This window comes from Natator depressus, chromosome 7 (genome assembly GCF_965152275.1).
Source record: "Natator depressus isolate rNatDep1 chromosome 7, rNatDep2.hap1, whole genome shotgun sequence".
NCBI lineage: Eukaryota > Metazoa > Chordata > Testudines > Cheloniidae > Natator > Natator depressus.
This window is the reverse complement of record NC_134240.1, coordinates 83406675-83429349: the sequence shown is the minus strand read 5'-3', so window position 1 is coordinate 83429349 and position 22675 is coordinate 83406675. Positions and strand designations below refer to the sequence as shown.

The 22675-nt window shown below is 42.9% G+C and overlaps 1 protein-coding gene across 1 annotated transcript in view; it reads right to left on the bottom strand.

The window, feature by feature from the left end:
- Positions 1-1091: 1091 nt before the first annotated feature.
- Positions 1092-22675, bottom strand: part of LOC141990988 (microsomal triglyceride transfer protein-like) — a 32003-nt gene continuing 10419 nt past the window's right edge. The window contains exons 6-18 of the mRNA XM_074958939.1: positions 20532-20671; positions 19919-20072; positions 17519-17676; positions 16433-16601; positions 14857-14964; positions 14516-14728; positions 13543-13757; positions 11252-11349; positions 8739-8863; positions 6971-7198; positions 6448-6572; positions 5486-5656; positions 1092-3936 (exon numbers count right to left, since the gene is read on the bottom strand). Of these exons, the coding sequence (XP_074815040.1) occupies positions 3786-3936; positions 5486-5656; positions 6448-6572; positions 6971-7198; positions 8739-8863; positions 11252-11349; positions 13543-13757; positions 14516-14728; positions 14857-14964; positions 16433-16601; positions 17519-17676; positions 19919-20072; positions 20532-20671 (2055 nt within the window). The 3' untranslated portion in view covers positions 1092-3785. The remainder of the gene's footprint in view (positions 3937-5485; positions 5657-6447; positions 6573-6970; positions 7199-8738; positions 8864-11251; positions 11350-13542; positions 13758-14515; positions 14729-14856; positions 14965-16432; positions 16602-17518; positions 17677-19918; positions 20073-20531; positions 20672-22675) is intronic.

Genomic DNA, 22675 nt, shown 5'->3' with positions numbered 1-22675 from the left:
GAGGTTTCAATTCTGAAATGGTCTTTCCCAGGCAACTTGCAGAATAACGTATGCATCCAATGAAGTGAGCTGTAGCTCACGAAAGCTCATGCTCAAATAAATTGGTTAGTCTCTAAGGTGCCACAAGTCCTCCTTTTCTTTTTGCAGATACAGACTAACATGGCTGCTACTCTGAAACCAGAATAACGTAGTTTCAGACATGAATTAAGATCACTCAGGCCTCATGCTGTGGCTGCCAACCCATTTGTGGAATAAGTTACAGGCAGGGTTAACCGCAGGACTGTGTCATTAGCAGCTTAACCTTCAGTTTCGCTGAAGGAGGTAAGCGCAATGATACATGCCAGCAGAGCTGCTAGCAAGCTCTGAGGTGTTTTAATTCAAACAGAGAGGACAGGAAAGCAGCACTGGAATAGGAGAATCAAGCTAGCAGGAATTAAAGTTGATGAAGATGAGAGACCGTAGGGCCCCACGGGGAAAAGTTAAAGATGGAGAGGCAAGTAAATGAGGCTCAAAGAGGGATGGAATTTATTGATGGATAACTTGAATTTGAAAGCAGTTTGAAGCCCAGAAGACAGTCTAGAAATATAACAAGTGAAGCATGTTCCTTCCTTCCACAGTCAGGGGGTAATTCTGCCATTTAGACAAGAGAGCAGGTTACATTGTAATGAATCTATATGACCTTGGGCCTGCTCAGTGCAAATTACCTAGTAATCTGCGGATTTTTGAGCTGCTCAGAAGATGAGGGCAAACCCTGATTTTTACCAACATTTTGACTGGTATCCAAAACCTTCACAAAATAGGAGGGTTTGGATAACTGGGATCTTTAGGCCTATGAATCTCACAGGGCTGAAGGTCATCTCTAAGCTCTATAGAGGCAGAGCAGAAGAGACCAGAGCTCCTGCAGGGCTTTGGAGTTTTGAGAGAATTTAGCTTCAGCCCTCTGGAACTTTTTGAGGCTGAAGCTGTAAAGCAAGCTCCTGTCCAGCTCCTAGCCATATTAAATATAGCTGGCTTCAATGACACCATTCCCTCTGGCTTCTGCAGGGAACGTGTTGCAAAGTGGTGTTCCTGTTCTGTTCACATGCAAGGAAAAATTAACAAAGTCAAATATAATTTAAAAAAAAATAGATTAAATTTATTAAACTAAACCAAATGATGCATAATTAGTATCTCCCTCTGAAAAAGCAGCAAAATACCACCAAGCAAAAATATGAGCATCAGTATGAAAGAAATGCTATCAGGCAACAAAATCCTCAGCTTTTGCAGTGTTCTCATACTCCCACAATCTCCCCACTCCCCAGTTTTTTCTGATATAGAAACTGTAAGTGGGAAGCAAAACTGGGACACCAAAAATCTTATCAGAAAGGGATCCAGGAGCATTGCTATTTGATGTTAATTTCCCTTCCTTCTGCAATTGCTGCAGTAATATTCAATTTGTAGCACAAAAATGATAACTGATACAATGATGTTGGTCACTTAAAAGAAAAATCATTGAAAACTTAAAAAACAATGTTTACTCTAAAAAGCAAATTACAATGTACACTAATTACCACAAATATAGCCAAAATATAAACAGAAAAGGGAAGTTTCTCCATCACTTTGCTACTTGAATATTGCCTCATATATCTTTAGGATTGAGGAATGTCTTGTTGTCACCTTGTACTTCATTTAAAAGAGTGGTACCACTTTTAAGAAGTTAAGAGATGCAAAAGGTTTTTTCATTAATATGTAAACCTAGGATCACCTAGAAGGAGGAGCACCATGGGTAACTATCCACTAGGAAATGAATCTCAAAAATATATATATATATATATACACATAAACATGTCCTTCCCCTAACTCCTGTACATTCTGACAAGACTGGGAGGAGAGTGGGATACTGGGAAAGACACTCCCACACTGCTCTGTTCAATTTTTGTTGAATAATATCCATAAAAAGAGAGAGAGACAGAGAACTATATGAAATGTCCTTGTTGTATTAACCTTGGCCAAACTCTCCATTTCATAGATTCATAGATTTCAAAGCCAGAAGGGACCATTATAATAATCTAATCTGACCTCCTGGGTAATACAGGCAAGGGAATTTCACCTTGCGATACCTACTTTTACCCAGTAACTTGGGCTGAACTAGAGCATATCTTTTAGAAAAACTCCGAGTGATGGAGAATTAACAAATACTTTAGTAATCTGTTCAAATGTTTAAAGTCTCTTACTATTAAAAACTGGGTCTCTTTTCCAGTTTGAACTTTGCTGACTTCGAATGCAGCCTTTGGATCCTGTTATGCTGTTGTCTCCTAAATTCAAGATCCTTCATCTATCTGATATCTTCTCCCTGTGTAAGTACAGGCCATGACCAAATTGCGTTGTAACCTTGCGTAATTGTGTTTTACAAGCTAAATAGACTGAGTGCCTTAAGTTGCTCATTGTAAGGTAGATCTTCCGGATCTCAAAACGTTCTTGTCGCTCTTCTTTGAATTCTTTCTAATTTTTCAACATCTGTTTTAAAGCGTGAACACCAGAACTGGACACAGTGCCCCAGTAGTGGTTCCACTGTTCCACTAATGTTGTATTGGTGAAATGAGAAGTAATATCCCTAGTAGACTTCCATTCCCTTAAAAGAGGAGTCTTGCCAAGGGAAAAATTGCCATATATATATATACACACCCTACTTAAGCACAACCCTATTTACCTTCACATTAGTTTTCCATAATGTGTTTAATTATTCTTGCTAATACTGAAAATTGTGTGGGTCAAATTCATCCATCTAACCCCTAAAATGAGAAGTTATGCCAGGGTTGAATTTGCCCTATTTAAACAAAGGATTTGCCACTTCCAATGTCATCTTCTCTTTCTGGATTTCTGACATCAGTCATTTCCCTGGCAACAGAGCATGAACTCACTGGAGGATCAGGCAGAAGAAGTTCAAGTTGTGAGGGAACTGAGATGAACAACTATTCAGATACAAACACTTTTAATTGTACCAAAAGGAATGTACATAATTGCTGACAGATTATGCAGCTTTTTTGTTTTACTGCTTTTTTTTTTCAAAAATCAAGTATCCCCCAAAATCAAGCTACCCTTTCCACATGCATGGCCCACTATCGCAGTCACCAAATCATGCAATATTGGATTCCATTCACTTCCTCAGCCCCGGGAAGTTCTGACCAGACCCTCTGAGAGAGCTCACTTGATTGTGGTTACTCAGGTGAGTGGGGAGAAATGTGTGATTAACATGCCATTCTGGGTATCCTCTCTCAGAACACTTTCTTAAGACTGCCTGAAATTCACCTTGTGGCTCTCAAAGCAAGGGGTCTTAGCTGTGAGGTTTATGATGGCCCAGTTTTACTTCTAAGGGACCATCTCATATGGAGAATGACCATCATAGGGAAGGGTACATGATTATGAACATTCTACCTCTCTCCTTTCTTGGTGTCTTAAGGATTCTTAAGGCCAGACCCAGAACATGTTAATTCTGCTGTTCCTTTGACTGTGCCAACAGGATCGTGCACATCTCAGAGCTGGCCCTTTACAAGGGACTTGCCTTGATGAACTCTAGGGATTCATGTCCCAACCACATTTGGCACCCTGATTTCAACATGTTCTCTTGCAATAGGGATACTTGTTTTTATTACAGTCAGTAAAAAGCAGACTGTTTTGGGAGCTAGAAAGGGCTCCGGGCTGCCCACATCAGTCCTGGGTCTGGCTCATGGATGTGGCTCATTGAGAATTTGGGACCAAGGAAAAAGGAGGAATGATAAATCCAGACCCAGCACACATTGATTCCTCTACTGCTCCTTTGTCTCTGTCAACAGGATCTTGCACATCTCGGAGTTGGCCCTGTGCAAGGAAAGCTCACGTCCAGCAATAATGCCCCGTCTCCCCTTGCGAACAGTAATGCTTTGGTTCAGTGAAGATTCGGAGATTGTAAAGATTTCTCTGTGGGGCAGAACAAGAGCAACAACAAAGTAGTTAGGAGACTTTAGAATCATACAAGATTGGACCCAACTTGTCTCCTCAAATCAGCATGTTCCATGCTGATGGGTTCATACCTCATTCATTCCTTAAAAGTTTGATCTGTTGGAATGTTATGGCATATTCTGACAGGTGTTTTTCTTGACTTCTGTCAATGGGGATTTATTGCCCCTTGAAAACAGTATTATATCCATGTTGTATAACCATGCTAGAGGCTGCTATGAATTTAATTTTTAGCACAGATTAACTAGCACACTTTAAAACAATTCCAACATTTCACAACACTGGACAGGGAAATTTTGCTGATAGTTTCACCTATAATGTGGATGGGGCCTAAATGTTTCAGTAGGAGGATGAACCACTGCTGTCTCAAGTTATCCCTCTGCTCCCAGCAATTGACTGAAAAGGGGAAGATTCTTAGAGAATGAGTTGATTTCTGGCACTAGTCTGCAGTGCACACTGAACAGGAGACTGGAGCAGACTGGACTTCCAGGAAAAGCTGTGTAGCAAGATTTGATCTGTGGAGAAATGAATAACTCCTCGAGAGTTTCACTCCTCAGTGGGAAAGGACCTTGGATCCAAGGGCTTCTCTCTCTCCCTGTTTTGATGCCTGACCTGTAGGTGAGGTTCCCTTCATGTCCCTGATGTATCTGTGGGGTGGTTAGGAGGCCCAAGGCTTTTCTATGGGAACCTATCCATCTATTATTTGCAAGTATTTCAGACAGTTACACTCAGCCCTGTTAGCTCGAGTCAGCTAGTAAGTCATAGGAACAGTGCCAGGATATCTGCCTCTAATGCCATACAGCAGCAACAAACTGCTTGACACTTTTTTATGTCAAGAAGGAGCCATGAAGGATTTATCAGTAACAGCATAATAAAACAGTGATGTTATATCTGGGGCAAAATCAATATTGGCATTAGGACCAGCAGTTACAGTATAAAAGAGGTTTATTGCCACAATACTGAAAAAGACAGCCCAGCATTTTTCTGGGCACAGGGCTTGTCTTAGTACTTCTTAAGCTGGCTAACTCTCCAGCATTGTCCAAGGCTTCCTTTAACCTTTTACTGACCTCTCCAGATGGAGGGACTCAACAGAACCTGCTTTAAGTCAAATTCTGGACAATGAAACTCCTACCATGTGCTACAAGAAATAGGGCAATAAATAACTTGCTGCTTAGTGGGAGGGTGAGAACTGGTTTTCATAATAACCTCTCCTCTTGTATTCTGAGGGTTTAGTATCCCCAGATATCTCAGATGCTCATGATATTGCGGAAGGCCAAGTACCACTGGAACTAGGGAGCACAGTTGTCAAGGTTCTGAACTGAGTTCTAGTGTCAGGAGGACAGGGAGAAGTAGTGCATGATCTCCCTCCGCACCTTCCCCACCACTGGGAGTCACAAACTAAACACTGTGTCTGGTGTGAGAATGTCCATGACAGTAGGAGTGTCCTAATCCCCACCCCTGACTAGAACTCCACACCCTAGTAGTCCTAGACTAGAATGCCTCATCTTACCTGTAAGGAAGCTGCTCCTCCCTTAGCTGCAGACACATGAGCACAGGATTCCCTGAAAATCTCACCGCTGTATCAAAATTGATTGAGGCTTCTGCCTCTATCTGGCTTTTCACACTGGCTTGAAAGAAAGGGGCATCGATTTCTGCTGTGAAATCAATGGCCAGTCCACCCCTGCAACGGGAGAAAGCATAAATCCTGTCACTAACCAATGCCTCCCAGGGGAACACACTGTCTGTGCAATGCCAGCAGTCTATGATTTCATTATTTCTTAATTTGTCAGCAGCTGATCCCGAAGGAAGGGGAGGTGCAGAAAAATGTTAATTAAACCCATCTATCAAAGTGAGGCTTTTAGCCTGATCCCAAGCACAGGCTATGGGAGCCTAACGACAGTGATAAGTGATGGGTGTCTGTGTTCACGGGGAGGCAGATCTTTCAGAAGTTGCTAACTTCTTTTTGTGGGATCCTTGAACATATAGGTTCAATGGGGTAGATTTAAAGGGGTGTGTAACCGATGTAGTTCTCACAGCTGGTATAGAGGTATAGGATACTCTATGCAACTCCCTCCCTCTCTCCCCCCAAAAAAGCCCCCATCCTCACAGCATGGGATTTGCATTTGTGTATTTGGTGGGAAAGGCATGGCTGGAAAGCATGGAGCTCTAAAAAGAAAAGGAGTACTTGTGGCACCTTAGAGACTAACAAATTTATTTGAGCATAAACTTTTGTGAGCTACAGCTCACTTCATCGGATGCATGCAGTGGAAAATACAGTGGGGAATGGAGCTCTAGTTATCTTTGGCCAATTATATAAAATAGCCCTTTGGGGGCTGTTACAAGTCAGCCTAAGTTGGAGCAGCCCTGAGTCTGTTCTAATGTTTGGAGCAGCTCTAAGGCTGTTCTGATTTACACTAGTCCCTGCTAAGTCTCCTGAGTGTTCAGAGATTAAATAAGTTTTCACTCATTTACCTCGTTTTGATGCTTGTTCTTGATTCTTGCTCCCATAAATTCATATCAATGTTGGCTGAAATATCTAACCCAAGTGCCCCCTGAAGTTTAACCACTGATTGCAGTCCAGACTGGAGTGGAATTGCCTGTAAAACAGAAAAGAGCATATTTATTTTGGAAGCACTTTTCTTGATCTTAGGTGCTCATACAAAAATATTAAACAGCAGCTGGCCAGAGGGGACGCTGCCTACTTTGCACTCCCAATGCCGACTAGTCTAGGGAGGGGAAGACAGGAATTGAAGCCAGGTCTCCCACATAGCAGTGCAGAACCCACCTCTAATGAGCCAAGTCAGAAAACCAAATCTTAACATCCTTTGATCAATGCCATCCCATGGTTAGATTTGGCACCATCATGAATCTCAGGCATGAGCCCATGGCTTGCAAGCAGGCTTCCTCCAGAATATTCACTAAGCTGCAGTGTACCATGGTGCTGTTTAACAGGCAGCTTGGATGACGGAAGGCCCTCATATCATACAGCCATTACCTGTTCATGATCCATCAGCAGGACATTCCCTTTGACCACACTGGTTGGCTCTCCGCTGCTTAAGAGGACCTTGGCCATTAAATCCGTATACCCTTGGAAGAAAACAATTGGCCGTAACTGGACGTCAAAGAAAATGGCAGACATCCCAGCCATGAGCTCCTGCTCCTCTTCTCCTTCAGTATTACTCTCTCCCAGCACAGATTCCAACCCCTGGGCTTCAACAGAGACCTAAAATACACAAGCAGAGAAAATGTGCTGTACAAGGCAAGGCTTCCTCAAGGGTTGACCTTTACTACTTCCACTAGGGAAAGCTGGATAAAGAACCTGCTGATATGCTGATAGAAACACTTATATTGAGAGCAGTTGGTTGGCATCTTACATTACTGTACTACTGATTCAAGTAACATCTACCCGTGGGCCTAGTGAACTGGGAAGTGATTATATTTAAAGCTCAGTGAGCCTGATACAACACTGGCCTATCCTTCGAGCAATCATTTAAGTTGAACAAAGTGATTGCAAAACGCTATTGATCTGATTCGGTATTATTTTACACCAATTTTGGACAAATGTAAATGATAACACAGGTGGCAAAGCAGTGGAGAATCAGGTTTTAGTGTTTGATATTGTTTATTTTAAGGGTGTTAATTAAAGTAGAGAGGAAGGCTGTCTAGTGGTTAGGACACCATCTGGGGACTTGGGTGACTGGGTTTAGTTTCCTGTTCCATCACAGTGAACTTGGGCATGTCCCTAAGCTCTCTGTGCTTCAGTACCTCATCTGTAAAATGAGGATAATAGTAACTCCCTCATTCACTGGGGCATTGTGGGATAAATACATGAAAGATGGTGAGATGCTCAGATACGACAGTCACGGGGGCAATATAACTGTGATAGATGGACAGAAAAAAGATTCCATTTGCAATCAATCCTATAGAGTGATTAGCATCATAGAAATCTTAGACAGGTTTCAGATCTCCTTGCACTGTGTCAAGTGTGGATCAGACCATGATGTAAAATTGTCTCTCACACTAAGCATGAACGTGTGAGGAAAGTTTCTCAAAATACAGGGGCACTTAGCGGCTTCCAGATTTCACCTAACCTCTACTTGGACATTCAGGATAACAGTTATTATCTAATGACTTTTTTAGGATGAAACCCTGGACCCATTCCTGGCAAAACTCCCATTGACTTCAGGGGCCAGTATTTCACTCAGTCTTTGTAGTAGTAAATTTTAAAACATCGTATAACAGCAGTGTCTCTGTTCCAGTCTTTTTGAAGATGCCATGGGCTAGATCTTCAGCTGGCATACATAGGTGCAACTTCATTGAAGTCAATGGAATGAGATTGATTTACACCAGCTGAGGATATGGGCCCATATATCCATAGATAGATGATGAATAAAAATGTCAGGAAAATATTGACGTGTCAGGACATTTAGCCAAGGTGAGCAACTTTCATTACAGGCACTCTTAAAATGTCAAACAGCAGGTTTGCCCTGGTTCCCACTTCAGAACAGTGAATAACACAGCTAAGCAGCTAAGGTATTGAGCCTTCCCATGTGTGGCTAGATGTAGCAGATGTTCTCTATTGTGGGGGCCTCTGAATGGGTACATGAAGTCAAATATTAGGAACCCACCAGGCCTACAAGGAAGGTTAAAGAGGAGATATTGAATGGCTGGCACAATGCAGGAGTCCTGGGTTCCTGCACATGTATCTATTGTTCATTCACTCTAAAGTGTTTCACATTTAGGGACAAAAGCTGATAGCAGACCTGAGCTGCCTGAAGCTGGTGGCCATGGCTTCGCAGCATGAAACCTGAGACACTCTTCCTCAGGAGACCACCACTCTCAGTGAATAGCAGCTCCAGACTGAAAGTGGACAGCATGTCATCCGTGACTGAAAGACAGAAAGACACACCAACGAGTAGAGCTGTACAGCAGTCATCACTGGGAAAATGTTACACATCCATTTTTAAAATGTTCCAATAATGGCTGAGGGGCGGGACACTTTGCAACTATCTGACTGGAAAAAAAAGAGCTTGGAGGCCTCCCATGTAATATAATGGGAAGATCTGAAGATTCTGCCATGGGATTGCAGAGAAGTCCAGTGCGGTCTTCTGTGTTCAAGGTGTCAAATTCAGTGGCATTATAACTCAAAGTACAGAAGAGCTCTGATGGGGGTGCAGGAAACATTACTTTGTTATATAACCTGTTGGGTTTCTGGGTAAATCAGACAAAAGGCTAGAGGCCTTTTGGTAAGTACCAACCCCACTCAGATCATATCATTATATTCAATATCTCTTCCCTTCCAGGCTATGGTAGATGAACAGCACAGTCCCATACACTAACAATTAACAGTCTGACCAAGAAGCTGAAATATGAGGGATGCAAAATTTAATCTCCGTCCAAACTTATAATAATCAAAGGATTAGCCCTAAAATGTTCCTGACTCCCAGTTAGTTTGCCTCTGCATGCCCAGAACATCCTTTGGGGATATACAAAGGAACACAATTAAAGGGTAAAAGGGAGAAATGATATGAATGGGCACAGAAATGAGAGCTGGAGGGTGGGGATAAAAATATTTGGGCAGATCATAAAGGTTGTGTAAATTGTCATAGCTCCAGTCAAGTCATCAACTGAGGATCTGCCCCTTTGAAAAGCTTATTAAAATACTCTAATGAATTAAGAAATAATTAGGAATAGAGCTAGTCTCTTGGCCTAGCAATAGCAGCAGTGTTCTATCACACAAGAGATCTACCACAGGTTTAGGTCCCAGATTTGGCTAATCTTTTGTGGTAGCAGATTCTGGGAGAACTGTGATACTGGCATGATCAGTGTTTTTATAAAGTATGTGGGAAGAAGTACCACACGGTGGCACTGGTCCTTTAAGAGGAAGATTGTGATTGGTCAGCTGACTCCCCCAGCTAGGCTTAAAAGAGGGTACCTGGCTGGGTCCTAGATATGGCACGGAGTGGTGGTGGAACGGGGAGCAAGTGAGCATCTCTGACCCTGACCCCAACCAACCTGGAGAGTTAGAGTTGGCCGAGTCAATCAGGAAAAGAATAGGTGAGAGCTGCCAGAGACCAGGGGATTGTGGAAAAGTCTTGGAAGAAAGCTCTCGGTGGTTCCTGGGGGAAGGCTAAAGGCAGGAGAGCAACAAGAGAGGTTTTACTGGGCTGATTTCCCCAAACCAGATCAATGGAGTTGGAAGGCTGGAGAGAGTTGAAAGCCAGAGATCAGCTGAAGGAAGTGCCTGCTGGCTCTAAGCTGGAGAGCTGCAACTCAGGGCTGGAGAGGGCTGAAGGCTAGGGAGCAGCAGAGGGGATTACCTACTGGCACTTCCATCCTGGAGACCTAGATCTAGCAGAACAGTGAGCGGGATGCGGGAGTGAGGGATTCTCCCCTGGTGAGGATGACCTCCCAGAACAAAGGGGTTCCTACTTTGAAGAAGTGGGATTCCACTCTAGCTGGAAGGGCTGGGGTGGGTATCCTGGCAGAGAGACAGAAGAGGATTGACAAGGAGCCTAGGTGTGGTGGAAGACACTGCAGTATGGCATGGAAAGACTCCCAGCAAAGAAAGTGGTGTGGGAGGTGGCCTGCTGGGAAGAATGGGGTGTTAAGGATTATATACCCTGGGTGTGGTAGGGGTATTATTTAAGCGAACCTGAAGTGGAGTTACTGGGGCCTCTGAAAGCGGAAACTGAGGTAGGCATACTTGGCATGCTGTGACTGTCACAGAAGGGTGCTCCAGGATGGGGCTGCCCTTTGACAAGCAGTATGTCAGAAACAGATGTATTTGGATGATGGGGTGTGTATCTGATATCACTCCACACTCCACACAAAGCTTCAGAGTGGCAGTGATACGCTTTGTAAAGAATCAAGAACAATGGCTCTGCTAATGTGACCATGTCTGACTGATTTGGTGCCTCATTCCATAAAGGAGTCATTTTACGCTCTACATGTAGAGCCAGCTTTTGGACTGTGGTGGCCCTACCACAGCAGTTTCTTTCCCTCACATATCCTTCCACCTCCTTTCCTTCCCCACTTCTTTTAAAGTACATGCAACTAGAGCTAGTGGAGAAATAACCAATGTGCTTAGACATCTCAGGACACATACAGAGGACTCTCGCCACCTCGTCTTAAATTTGGGACAGTCACACAAATTAGAGATCCCTTTTAACTCCCAGGGCTCCTTGACAATGGATTCCAAAAGTAGACTCTGCCTACAGGTACTTTCACTTGGTCTTTGAGATGAGCTTAAACATAATCTTGTCCATGTTGTCACCTGCCAAGGGTCCTGAGAAAGAAGAGGAACTGCCAGTTTTGGAGAGGTAGTTGTAATTATTGATCTGTGGATCTTTCAGAATTTCTTTCATTGCTTTCCTAGAACAAAAAATAGGAAAAGGTGTGTATAGGTGGGGCAGAAAAAGAGGAAAATCTAGTGTCTGAATCTAAACCAAAAAGGAGTACTTGTGGCATCTTAGAGACTAACCAACTTATTTGAGGATAAGCGTTCGTGAGCTACAGCTCACTTCATCGGATGCATTCAGTGGGGAGATTTATATACATAGAGAACATGAAACAATGGGTGTTACCATACACACTGTAACGAGAGTGATCACTTAAGGTGAGGTAATAGCGTATGGTAACACCCATTGTTTCATGTTCTCTATGTATATAAATCTCCCCACTGTATTTTCCACTGAATACATCCGATGAAGTGAGCTGTAGCTCACGAAAGCTTATGCTCAAATAAATTGGTTAGTCTCTAAGGTGCCACAAGTACTCCTTTTCTTCTTGTGAATACAGACTAACACGGCTGCTACTCTGAAACCTGAATCTAAATCAAAACTCAGAAAAGGCAGCTGCCATTATGGAAGGTTTTATAGGGAGGTTAGGAGATATGCACTTACATATATGTATGTATATATGAACAACACATTGAGAACAATTTAAATGGCATAAAAACAGCTTTACTGAAACCAGCTCCTTTATAATCTTTCTCTTCTTTTGTATCTTCCCAAAGGAGGGAGAAAGTAGCTCAGCGATATCCCATATGGCATTGGCAACTATTCATGATGTGCATAAGTTTGAGGCTTGGTGGTGGTTGTAATTGATGGTTCTACAGCATAAAAAGGACAGAAGAACATGGAGCAGGACAGAAGAAGAAAATGAGGGAGAGAGGGTGGAGCAGAGTGGAGTTGTGAAACGGTATAAAGCCTTTCCTAGCTCAGGGCTTCCTTAGTCTGGGTGTAGTTATATTCCTACAGGAATAGAATGTGCTGTCCTAGAGATGGCTGAAGTAGTCACACTGGCCAATGTGGTCAGTAAACTTAGTCTTCTTCTATTGGTGAATTGTCCGCAAACGGATTGATTTTTTTTTTATGATTTAGTCTGTTATTCAAAATGATTTAAGAACTGGTTTGTGCAAACATATCCTGCCCTGTGAATTGCTTACAAATGATTTGCCATCAGAGCGTGTGATTGTTATGTAGATGACCATGGTATTGTTTCTTTCCTGACTGGATGACTGCCAAATCCCCAAAGAGCTTTCAAGATGGCTACGTGAACACTCCTGTGAATATCTGTTCATTGGAGCATTATAACACTTTCCCTTTCTGCATATATTTTTTGTGAATGAAAAGTTGCTTGTTATGAATGTTTGCAGAAAATGAATGAAGAGACTGTGAATACCTTTGAACTGATTCACTTTTTTACCTGAATAAATGTATTCAAATACATTGGTGCGATATGTCATAGATTCTAAGACCAGAAGGGACCACTGTAATCATCTAGGCTGACCTCCTGTATACAACAGGCCATAGAATTCCCCCCAAATAATTCCTGTTTGAACTACAGTGTATCTTGATTTAAAAAATGTCACTGAGGGAGAATCCACCCCCTACATGCCTTAAATAGTTCCAGTGGTTAATTACTCTCCTTGTTAAAAATTTACATCTTATTTCCAGTGTGAATTTGTCCAGCTTCAACTTCCAGCTACTGGGTCTTGTTATCCTTTGTCTGCTAAATTAAAAAGCCCATTATCAAGTATTTGTTGCTCATGTAAGTACTTACAGACTGTGATCTCATCACCCCTTAATCTTCTCTCTTGTTAAGCTAAATAGATTGAGCTCCTCGAGTCTATCACTATTTGCCAGCTCAAAAACTTTTGCATTTCAGTCAGCTGTTGGGTTGGGCTTTTTTGAGAATCTGGAAAGACTAATATAATTGCTCATACTTCATAGATATCTTGCAACCCTGGAGTTTAGCTTCCGAACACCTCTACAGTTTTTACACTGTCATTTTGGTGTTCCGTATAATATTGTTTACTGCCTTCAACACATAGAATACCACTGGACTGAGGCAACAAATCTGGGAACTTAAATCAAATTAGTTTGCTTAAGGGAAAAAACAACAAAAAGGGAAAGATTAACAGATGAGAGTGAAGAGAGAGAATGTTGGAGAGAAGGAAAGAGAGGAAAAAGAGGAAGGCGATGGAGAGTATTTAGAGGAAGAAAGGAAAAAGGGATTTGGGTCTTAAAGTGACAATTAATACTTTCCAGTCTCCATACTCACCTGGCTGGGTGATGGTGAGAATGTAAACTAGTCTGGATTTTCGAAAGTAAAAATTTTGACATTTCTGCTTCCAGCTCTCTGGTGGCCAGCAGAATATTGGTGAGGTCCATGGGCAAAGGCTCATTGTCCAACAGAATTTCAGCAGCAGCCAGTCGAGAAGTTTTTTCATAGTTTCTGTTTTTCTGATGGAAAATCCTCCTCATTGCCTTTTTCACCTAATGCCAGAATATAGTTAAAACTTTACTTCTCACCATTCCTAACACCAAATATATAATTATTGCATCTCACACTACACTTTCATGTTATATTTTGCACGTGGAATCCTAGATTTTGGGCTTTCAACAGAAGATCTACTATTTACAACTCCAGGAAAAAAACCGGAAGTATAGTCATCACCAAAGCCCTGCAGAGCCACCTCCTGTTCCTAATCTAGATGGCATCTCTCCCAGTGGTGGCAAAGCATGGAGAATGCTCTCTCGGAAAGAAAAGTTGAGAGACCACTAGGTGTTAGAAAGATAGGCTGAGATCTATGAAACTACTGTCAGATTTGAAAAGACTATCACATTTCCTACTGACTTGGGTAAAGGGCTGGCTCCCTGGGTATGGCTAATGCCTGTGAGCCACAAAGCTCCCAGTTAATATCAGCTACAGTAATGTGCAGAACAAGTCTCAGCAAGTCCAGTCATCACACGGAGACTCTGCTAATTGGATACATCCATCTAAGCACCATGGGGCAAGCACACCACTTATTTCCTTCTCAGTGCAGGACAGAGGGACTTCTGGGAATAGCGGCTAAAATTTAAGGAAGCATTATCCCAGATGCGATAGATGGAGAATGCTGGTAATTAAAAAGTGACTTGGTGAGAATGATATCCCATACACTTCCTGGAACATGGACACTTGGGCTGTTTCATGGAAGGGTGTTTTAAATGCATAAGGAAAAGCTCTGATTCTAAGTAGGCTCGTTCCATACCTCACCAGTGATATGCTGAGAGGAGAACCTTTGTAGGGCAGATACTGCTGTACCTGAGACCCCTGCAGACCCTTCCTCTGCATAATGCAGGAGGGTAGGAATGGTTTCTGGGAGCAGGGCATTCTGCAGGGACAACAGGTAAATGATTATCTCAGAATTCTCCTTGGTGTCTCTTAATCTTCTCAGAACAGTTTCCATTCCAAGTCCTACTTCCTGTTTATGTGGAGGAGGGAGAAACAGAGCAGGATGAAAAAGAAGCATGACACAATTTTCAGGCAGCTGTGGGGAAAAAAGGGGAGGGCTGAAATGAATAACTGCAGCAATCATGTCAGGAAACCCACCTGCAATCCACACAGCTTCATCCGGCACAACTTGCCAGCTAGAGTGCCAATGACAATTATGCCCGTTTCCCAGATGGCAGGGTCTAACTCCTTTCCATTCAGCTTGTCCTGGGAGAGTGGGTGTAAAGAAATGAAGGCAGGATGAAGGGACAGAGAGAGAGAGAGAGAGAATATGTTTTAGTTATAACCCCCAAAGGGTTTAGTGAGAGAGTCTCTCTAGCTTTGCTCTCATCTGCCTTGGCCTAGTCCCTCAATATTCTGGTTTCCATAGCAGGCAATTAAGCTTTTACTGTCTATATCACCCCACTGATATAAAGTCATGCCACATATTTCCTCAGAGTGTTTATTCCCATTTCAAGTATTCATGTACAATAATATCTTAAATAGAGGGATTTTACACAAAAATGAATTTTCCTCTCCCACCTTAATCCCTTTGGTGGGATTTTGCATGTCCTGGATGGAGTCCTAAAGATCCTGGACAGCTTTTCCCTCCATTATAAACCCTTCTTTTACTTTATGAGGTCTCAGAACTCTAGCTGAGGAGGGCTGCACAGGCTTCCCTTTGAAGGCCAACTCCAGGCCATAATTGGATTACTGTTGAGCAAAGGAAGTCTTTGTCAACAGAGGTTGTGAAAACACCTTCCCTCCAAGCTCTCATAGGCTCCACTACTGTGGACGGTATGAGGCTGTGCTCTGTCCTGAGGCCAGCCTGGAATACTCCTACTGGCCCACTGGTTACTCCAGAAATGTAAAAAGTAACTCCAATTCCATCTTAGGTTTGCCTTCCTACATAACAACATGGTGGCAGGAGATCATTCTCAGTGCCCCTCTGATCTCAGGCTGCCAGAGCTAACCATGGTTTTAGGGGCTGCTTCACAGAATTCCTCATTTCCCTTTCCTCCCTCCCCACTCCCTGTAGCCTTGTGTAAGTACAGTTATTGAGATGTCAACATCAATACTGGCTGAAAAATGAGGAAAAAAAAAAGATTTGTAAGAAATGTTGACATTTCAGAATTATTTCCACTTTGAGATCAAAATGAACTCATTCATTGTCTGAATTTTTTTCCCAATTGTTATTAACATGTTAATTAACATCATTACTGATTTTTTGTTGACTATCAAACCTGTTTTTCCTTAATTTTAACATGTTAATAACCATTTCCATAATGATTTTGATAAAATTTTAATTGAAAAATAATGAAAAAAAGAGTCAACAGTTTTTCATGTAAAATTTCATTTCCCAAACAAACCATTTCTGATGGGAGGAAAAACCCCATCTTATTGAAAAAATGTCAACCAGTTCTAGTTAATACACCTAGGCAACTTGCTCCCCTTAATACAGAGCAATGTTTTGTCCAAAATCATGAGGATTGCTGCTGAAGTCCCTTCATTAAGTGCTTGGATGGACAAAGGACATACTTAGCACTTTATCTTTCTCCTTTGTGAGGGCTTGATCTTGCTCCACTGAAGTCACTGGGAGTTTCTCCATTAACTTAATGGGAGCAGGATGAAGTCCAAATCCAGTAGTAGGATCACCAAAGAGCAGAAGGGGAGAGAGGAAATGCCTCTGACTTACTAGCACCAGGCGCAGAAGTTCTTTTGAGGGCCGAGGAGAGAAGGCTGCAGCATAGAGAAACTGCTCTAGGAGGGGCACTTGTCCTTTGTTGCTAAAATCCAGAAATTCAGAGAGAGCTCCCAAGGAAGCTGTTGACTGGGCAGCTACTGCAGCATCAATGAAGAAGGTACTGGAATGAGAGGAGAAAGCGAATTATGTGCGCTATATACAGCTGAACATGGGGAGGATGGAAGCATTTGGGGCCAGATCCTCAACTGGTGTAAACTGGCATAGGTCCATTAAAGTCAAATGAACCCACACTGATATATACCAGCTGAGAATATGATCCCTAGTTTCTGTTTCCCCCGGTTCCAGATAAGGAAGTAAATTCAGTCCTCCATTGAAGTCAGTGAAACTGCACCCACTTACATCAGGGCTAAATTTGGTCCAGAGGCTTTTCAAAAGTGTGCAGGGTAATTCCAGCTCAATTTACATTCTACCTATATAAACATCCTTTGCAGCTTCAATTGGATAAATTATACACATAAATAATAAGCTACCATATGGAGAAGCTTTCATCCAAAAATTAGCTAATTTACAGCAGTTGATGAACTGGAACCATATATATGTAATCACATATGGATTTCACCTAGCACTGAAATGCAAACACCTCTTGAGTGGAAGGCAGCAGCCTTTAAAAGCGCACAGTGACACCATGCAACAGTTCAGGATAGGAAGTGAAAAATGACATTGTCCTGGAATTACTGAATGGGACATGTAGAGCAGGGATCTGCGTTTATATGGGGCATGTGTCTCCGAAAGGTTCCCCAGAGCGTTTACTCTAAAATGTGCTGAATCTGCATCAGAAACATTCAATTAGCTTATGGTACCTTGTAAAAAAAGGCCAAGTCCTTAAAAAAAGTGGCCCTTGAACTTCTTCAGACTGGTCATTTGAGATACTGGGAATGATAATGTGTCCTTTTCGCATCTGCCTGAATGAAATGTGGTTAATCATTAAAATGAGTCCAGAAACTGCCTTGTGAACAGGTGTCTGTAAGAATGGCTGTTGTCTTTTCTGAACAGACAGTCACTGGGGAATTTACTTACACCATCTTCTCTGGAGCTTTCCTCAGCAGCTGGAGGACATCCCTCTTTTTGGCATCACGCAGCATCTGGATGAACCTGTGGAATTGCCAGGTTGTTGACACCTTGGAGACATCCATTTTGACTCTCCTGTTACCAAGAGTCCTCAAATATGTTTTGAGCTGAAAACAAACACTCATATTATCAATAAAGGCAATTTTATATAGATGCCATAGTATGGGACAAAATGTACACAGTATAAAGACAGGGATTATTTCACCCATCCCTTAAATGCAGCCATCTCTGGCATGGACATTGGCAGCCTTTCCACAGATAGCAACGACATTAGATCCAAATATCTAGGACAGAAATAAAGAATACCATGTCACTGCAAGGGGGATTTTGGTAGGCAGAATATTTTGGTCCAGTTGCAATTTGGACAGGACTAATATCTCTATTCTTGTAAAAAGTTCCATGAGATATTTAATGACCACAGACAATCAAGATCTCAGTTGCCAGCAGCAAATGTTCCATCATTTCCCCCCTCCCCCTGCAATACCAGACTGGGACACTGATTAAATAGTGACTCAGAGGGAAGCGTACTACCTTCTGCATCAACAGCATTCCTTGCTTCTGTAGTGCCTTGTATTGACTCAGTTCAACTCCATTTATATTACGTGGGCTGACAAGTTCAGAGGTGTAGCTCCAGGCTACTAAACACCTCTGCTCCCTCACAGGGAACATGGGTGGACTTGACAACTTTGGACATGCAGAAACTACAAAGCAAAGAACTACAGTGTGAAGAATGAGAAGTGGGAGCTGAATCTTGGCCTCTCTATTTGCAAGGCAAGTTACTCCTTACTCAGCTCTCAGGAGTCCCAGATACCAGGTGTCCTCCTGCTGTAGTTTTCCCATCATCCTTTGAAAAAGATCAAGCAGGGGAGTTAAAGCACCAGCCTTGAAAAGCTAATAATTTCAATGGCTGACCTTCAATCATCAAAGCTCTTAAAGAAAAGCATGTGAGCAGTGAACCTCCAGGACTAGTTACTGAGGCCAAACACCTGACAAGGACCTAGACAGTATCTCTGACCAATCAGGAAAGTGGGTTCATAATGGAGTAGAGGGCTATGCCTTTGGCATGCAACCTGACATGAAACTGAAAAGTTTGATGGCTAAGGTCAACTGCTCCATCCACAAAATCACAAAACCAGAGAAAATGCATTTAAATGGGCTAGTCTGCGAAGCATGTGTTGAAGAGCAGACAGAGTGAAACTTATGCTGTGCATTGACAGTTTAATAGCCCCAGCTGGTACAATGAGGGCTTGGAATGCTATCAAGGGTCTGACCACTTTAATAAGGCAACCTGTACAAGGCATGGTCCAGTGGATAGTGCACTGGACTGGGAGTCAGAAGACCTGGATTCTTATCCTGACTGTGCCACTACACGGCTGTATGACCTTGGGCAAGTCACTTCACCTTTCTGTGCTTCTGTTTTCCTCCCCTCTTCATCTATTTTGACTATACGCTGTTTGGGGCAGAGACTGGCTCTTACTATCCTTTTTACTGGGCTTTGAACAAAGGGGGTCTCCATCTCAGCCGGGTCCCCTGGGCACCACTAGAATACAAATAATGTTTAACATGGGCATTGTTAGGGGTGCTGTCCTTGGAATGAAACTTTCACCCATGGTTCCTTCTTTCCATCGCTGGTGGCTACTGTGCAGGTGCTCTTAAAGAACCCATCACACTTCCAAAAACAATGGAGTGTAGCCCCAGTATCCTGAGCAATACTTCCTCTTTCAGTACAGTAGTCTTAATGTTCACAGCTGTGTGTGTATTATTACAGAGTACATAACAGCAGACAGGCTTACCACACTCCATGGGTTTACTCAGAGCGCCCTTTATTCCAGTGCTGCAGATGAACAACAACATTTTGAAAACGTATGCGGCACTTTGGGGACTCTACATAACATTCCAATCAGACTGAGGAACTATGGAAAACTATAAGAATACCTGACATTCAGTAGGTATTTCATGTGCCTACCTGGTGTTGCCTAGAGCAAGAATCTCTAGTTGCCTTTCTCCCTGTGGGCACACTAGAAAAAGTGTCTTTACACTAGTACTTCGTTACTTTACGAAATGAAGCAGCCCTTGTGATCATGAGACTTTGGTGGACAATCTCCCTACCTACTGCCCAGGCCAAAGTTAGCCAGAGAATTCTTTTGAGCCATTGTGTTTAATCTCACAGTGATAGATACTCGGTGTGTCGCTGCTGTTGGCCCTTCCTTGCCATCACTGTGTGTACTGATTTTTCTATTCAAACTTCTCAGACCCTTCAGCCTTCTCCAGCTAGATCTCACTTTGTTTTGCATTCCCAAGTGTCACATTAGAAAGAGAATTCTTCTGCAAGCATTTGGTGCTACTCACCGATGGGCACTGCATGCAGGTTCTCTTGAAGGGCGGACTAATTGTGCTTATAGGCTGGTGCTTTTCCAGTATGCCAGCCAGAGCTTCCTGAAGGCTTTGTACAGGAGTCTCTGCAGGGCCAGGCATCGAAGAAGACACGAGTTCAAGCTGCTGTCTGGTGAGAGAAAAGAGGCTGTTGAGAAGGGTTTCTTCTTTTAAACCTCCCTTTGCTTAGGGAATGGTTAGGACATATGTTGGTATCAGTATGGTGTACCCTATGAGGTGAAGTGAAATGAACGTAGTGGTAAATAAAGGGCATTTAGTATTCCAGAAGGTGCAAGGGAAAATGAAGAGGAGTGAAGGACCCCTCAGTTTTGGGGTGTGTTTTGTACTCCCATAGCCTGCCCTGGGTTTATGGAGGAGCCAGAAAATATAAATCCTCTGGGATGATTTTTATAGTGTGTCCAATTTTTATCTCTCATCATCTCTCCACAGCCCACATCAAGACATAACAAGGACATCAAGCCCACACGGGAGGAGTGTATCTCCTAGCTGCCAACTCTTGTAGGGAGACATTGATCCCATTCCAGCCTACTCAGTGTATGCAAGCCTCTGGAACCAGCACAGCACTAACCTTGACATGATCTTGGTGCCAATGGAGGACTTCAAGGTTGGAGAGACCTTGTGGCTTTCCTCCGACAGCACTGACTGGATGAGACTTCCTTGTACAGAGTAAAAGCTTTTGCTCGTGGGTTGCCACAGAACTCCAAAAATCTGCAAAAGAATGGAACAAACACATTATCCTTTTGCCAATCTATTCCTTTCTTGTTCTCCTTTCAGTGTTTGCTCTTCTTTTTGTTTCTAACAAAAGTTGTATCTATGCATTTGATAGTCTTACCCTGGAGCCTACTGGATGAAAGAACCACCTCACCACAGAACCACTAGGCAATTTGGCAGCTTTGTCAGTTTCTGGTCAGTAGGGAAGATGCCCAGGACTGAACTAGTAGGAGATGTTGTTTGTGGGGTTTGAGGTGCCTGGATAGATCTATGACTATAATAGTAGAAGGTCCTGCATTGTATATATTGGCGTTATTGTGTGGAGTCCAGGACTATAATGACAAGGCAACCTGCAACTTAGGATGGAGATGCAATAGCAGAACTAAGAGGTGGTTCAGCAGAGGATGGGTCAGATCAGAAGTGAAGTAGAGAGACAGAACTATTTAGGAATCCAAGGCAGGGATATCAGTGGTGGCCGCAGGTTAAGACTGGTGTCTATTGGCTAAGATGAGCTGGGATCTAGTAGTAGATTATGAGGGCCTGCTTCAGGTTACAGCTAAGTGCACTGAAGAGCTGTGAGGTGGCACAGGCTTGGAGTTGCTGGAAGAGGAATGAGGAAGGTTGGCTGAGCTGTGAGAGGACAGGACTAGGACAGTTGGAGACACTTTATCTGAGAGCTCAAGTGCATTGGAATAACTGTATGGGGTAGGGCCCAAGAATGGAACACTCTAGTTCAGTTCCTGCACTGTGGGCTGGCAGAGCTGAGTTGGGCCGTCTTCAACAAGGACTGCGGAGGAAGGTTATTCACTCAATCCTACCCTTTCATGAACACCAGATTCATCTTAAAAAGTATGAAAGGAAAATAAAGAAATGCCTACTTTATTTTCTATTTCTAACTGTAGAGCACAAAGCTGATAGTTACTCTTAGGGCATTCTCTGGGCACCAGTAGGATTTTGCTAATCCCTTCACTGCTGGCAGAACATGCATAACTCCCACAAGCAATTTTCTGTAAGTGGAACAACAGGCTCTAAGAGGAACATCCAGCCTGCATGGGAGGAATGGGTTTTCCAAGATACATCTGGCGCCATGTTCAGCACCGGAGCACTTAAACTAAAGAGAGATGTTTCCTGTCAGGTTCCCACGCTGTAGCAGAGATTAGTGTGGAGGAACAGTGACATCCAGTGGAAGGTTCAGTGTATTACAAATTGTCATTGCCAAAGCCTAAAGGGGAAAATAGTGACACTTTCTCAGAGTGAAAGTAGCAGGAAGGGATTTTGGACTAGGGGAGAAAGAATTAGTGTCTGGGGTCAGCCAGCCTCTAATCACTCATGTACAGCACAGGACTGCCCAAGTAGTGGCCCAGGAAAAGGCACTGAAGGTGGGTTTTGATACATAATTGTGTGTAGTGGTTTTGTGCTATGGGCACATGCCCCAGGGACTATATTGAGCTCACCAAACACATTTCACTTTTGACTTACTCCATATTTGAGTCCTGGTCTCCACAGATGAACAACAAAATGTATTAACACAAGGCATCTCTTATGCTTTGGGTAGCTTGGCTGTTCCTTTTAGCCATCAAGAGATACACAGTGTTCTGTGCAATTACTAGATAAACAAATGTGAAATGAATGCCTCCCGAGGCAACAGTAATAGATTCTGGATGGCGTTCCATCAGCCTCTGTTGACAGCACTACAGGTCTTTCCAGGTAACTCCCTACTGCCTTTGCCTCATATCACACTCATTCTGGTCACAAACATTCAGACAATCGGGAGAGACAACTCCCATCCTCACCCCCAACATCCTTACAATTAAGGGATACCGTGAAAGCGGGGAATTATGGTTCAGGGAATTAGTAACATGTTATACATTGTTATAAAGCCTAGCAGGTCAATATAATCATGGCTTATAAATACCTTTGACATCTTCTACTGGTGTGTTTACAACCATCTATAATGCAAACAACTCACATTTGTAACATCTATTATTTGTTTAGTAACCC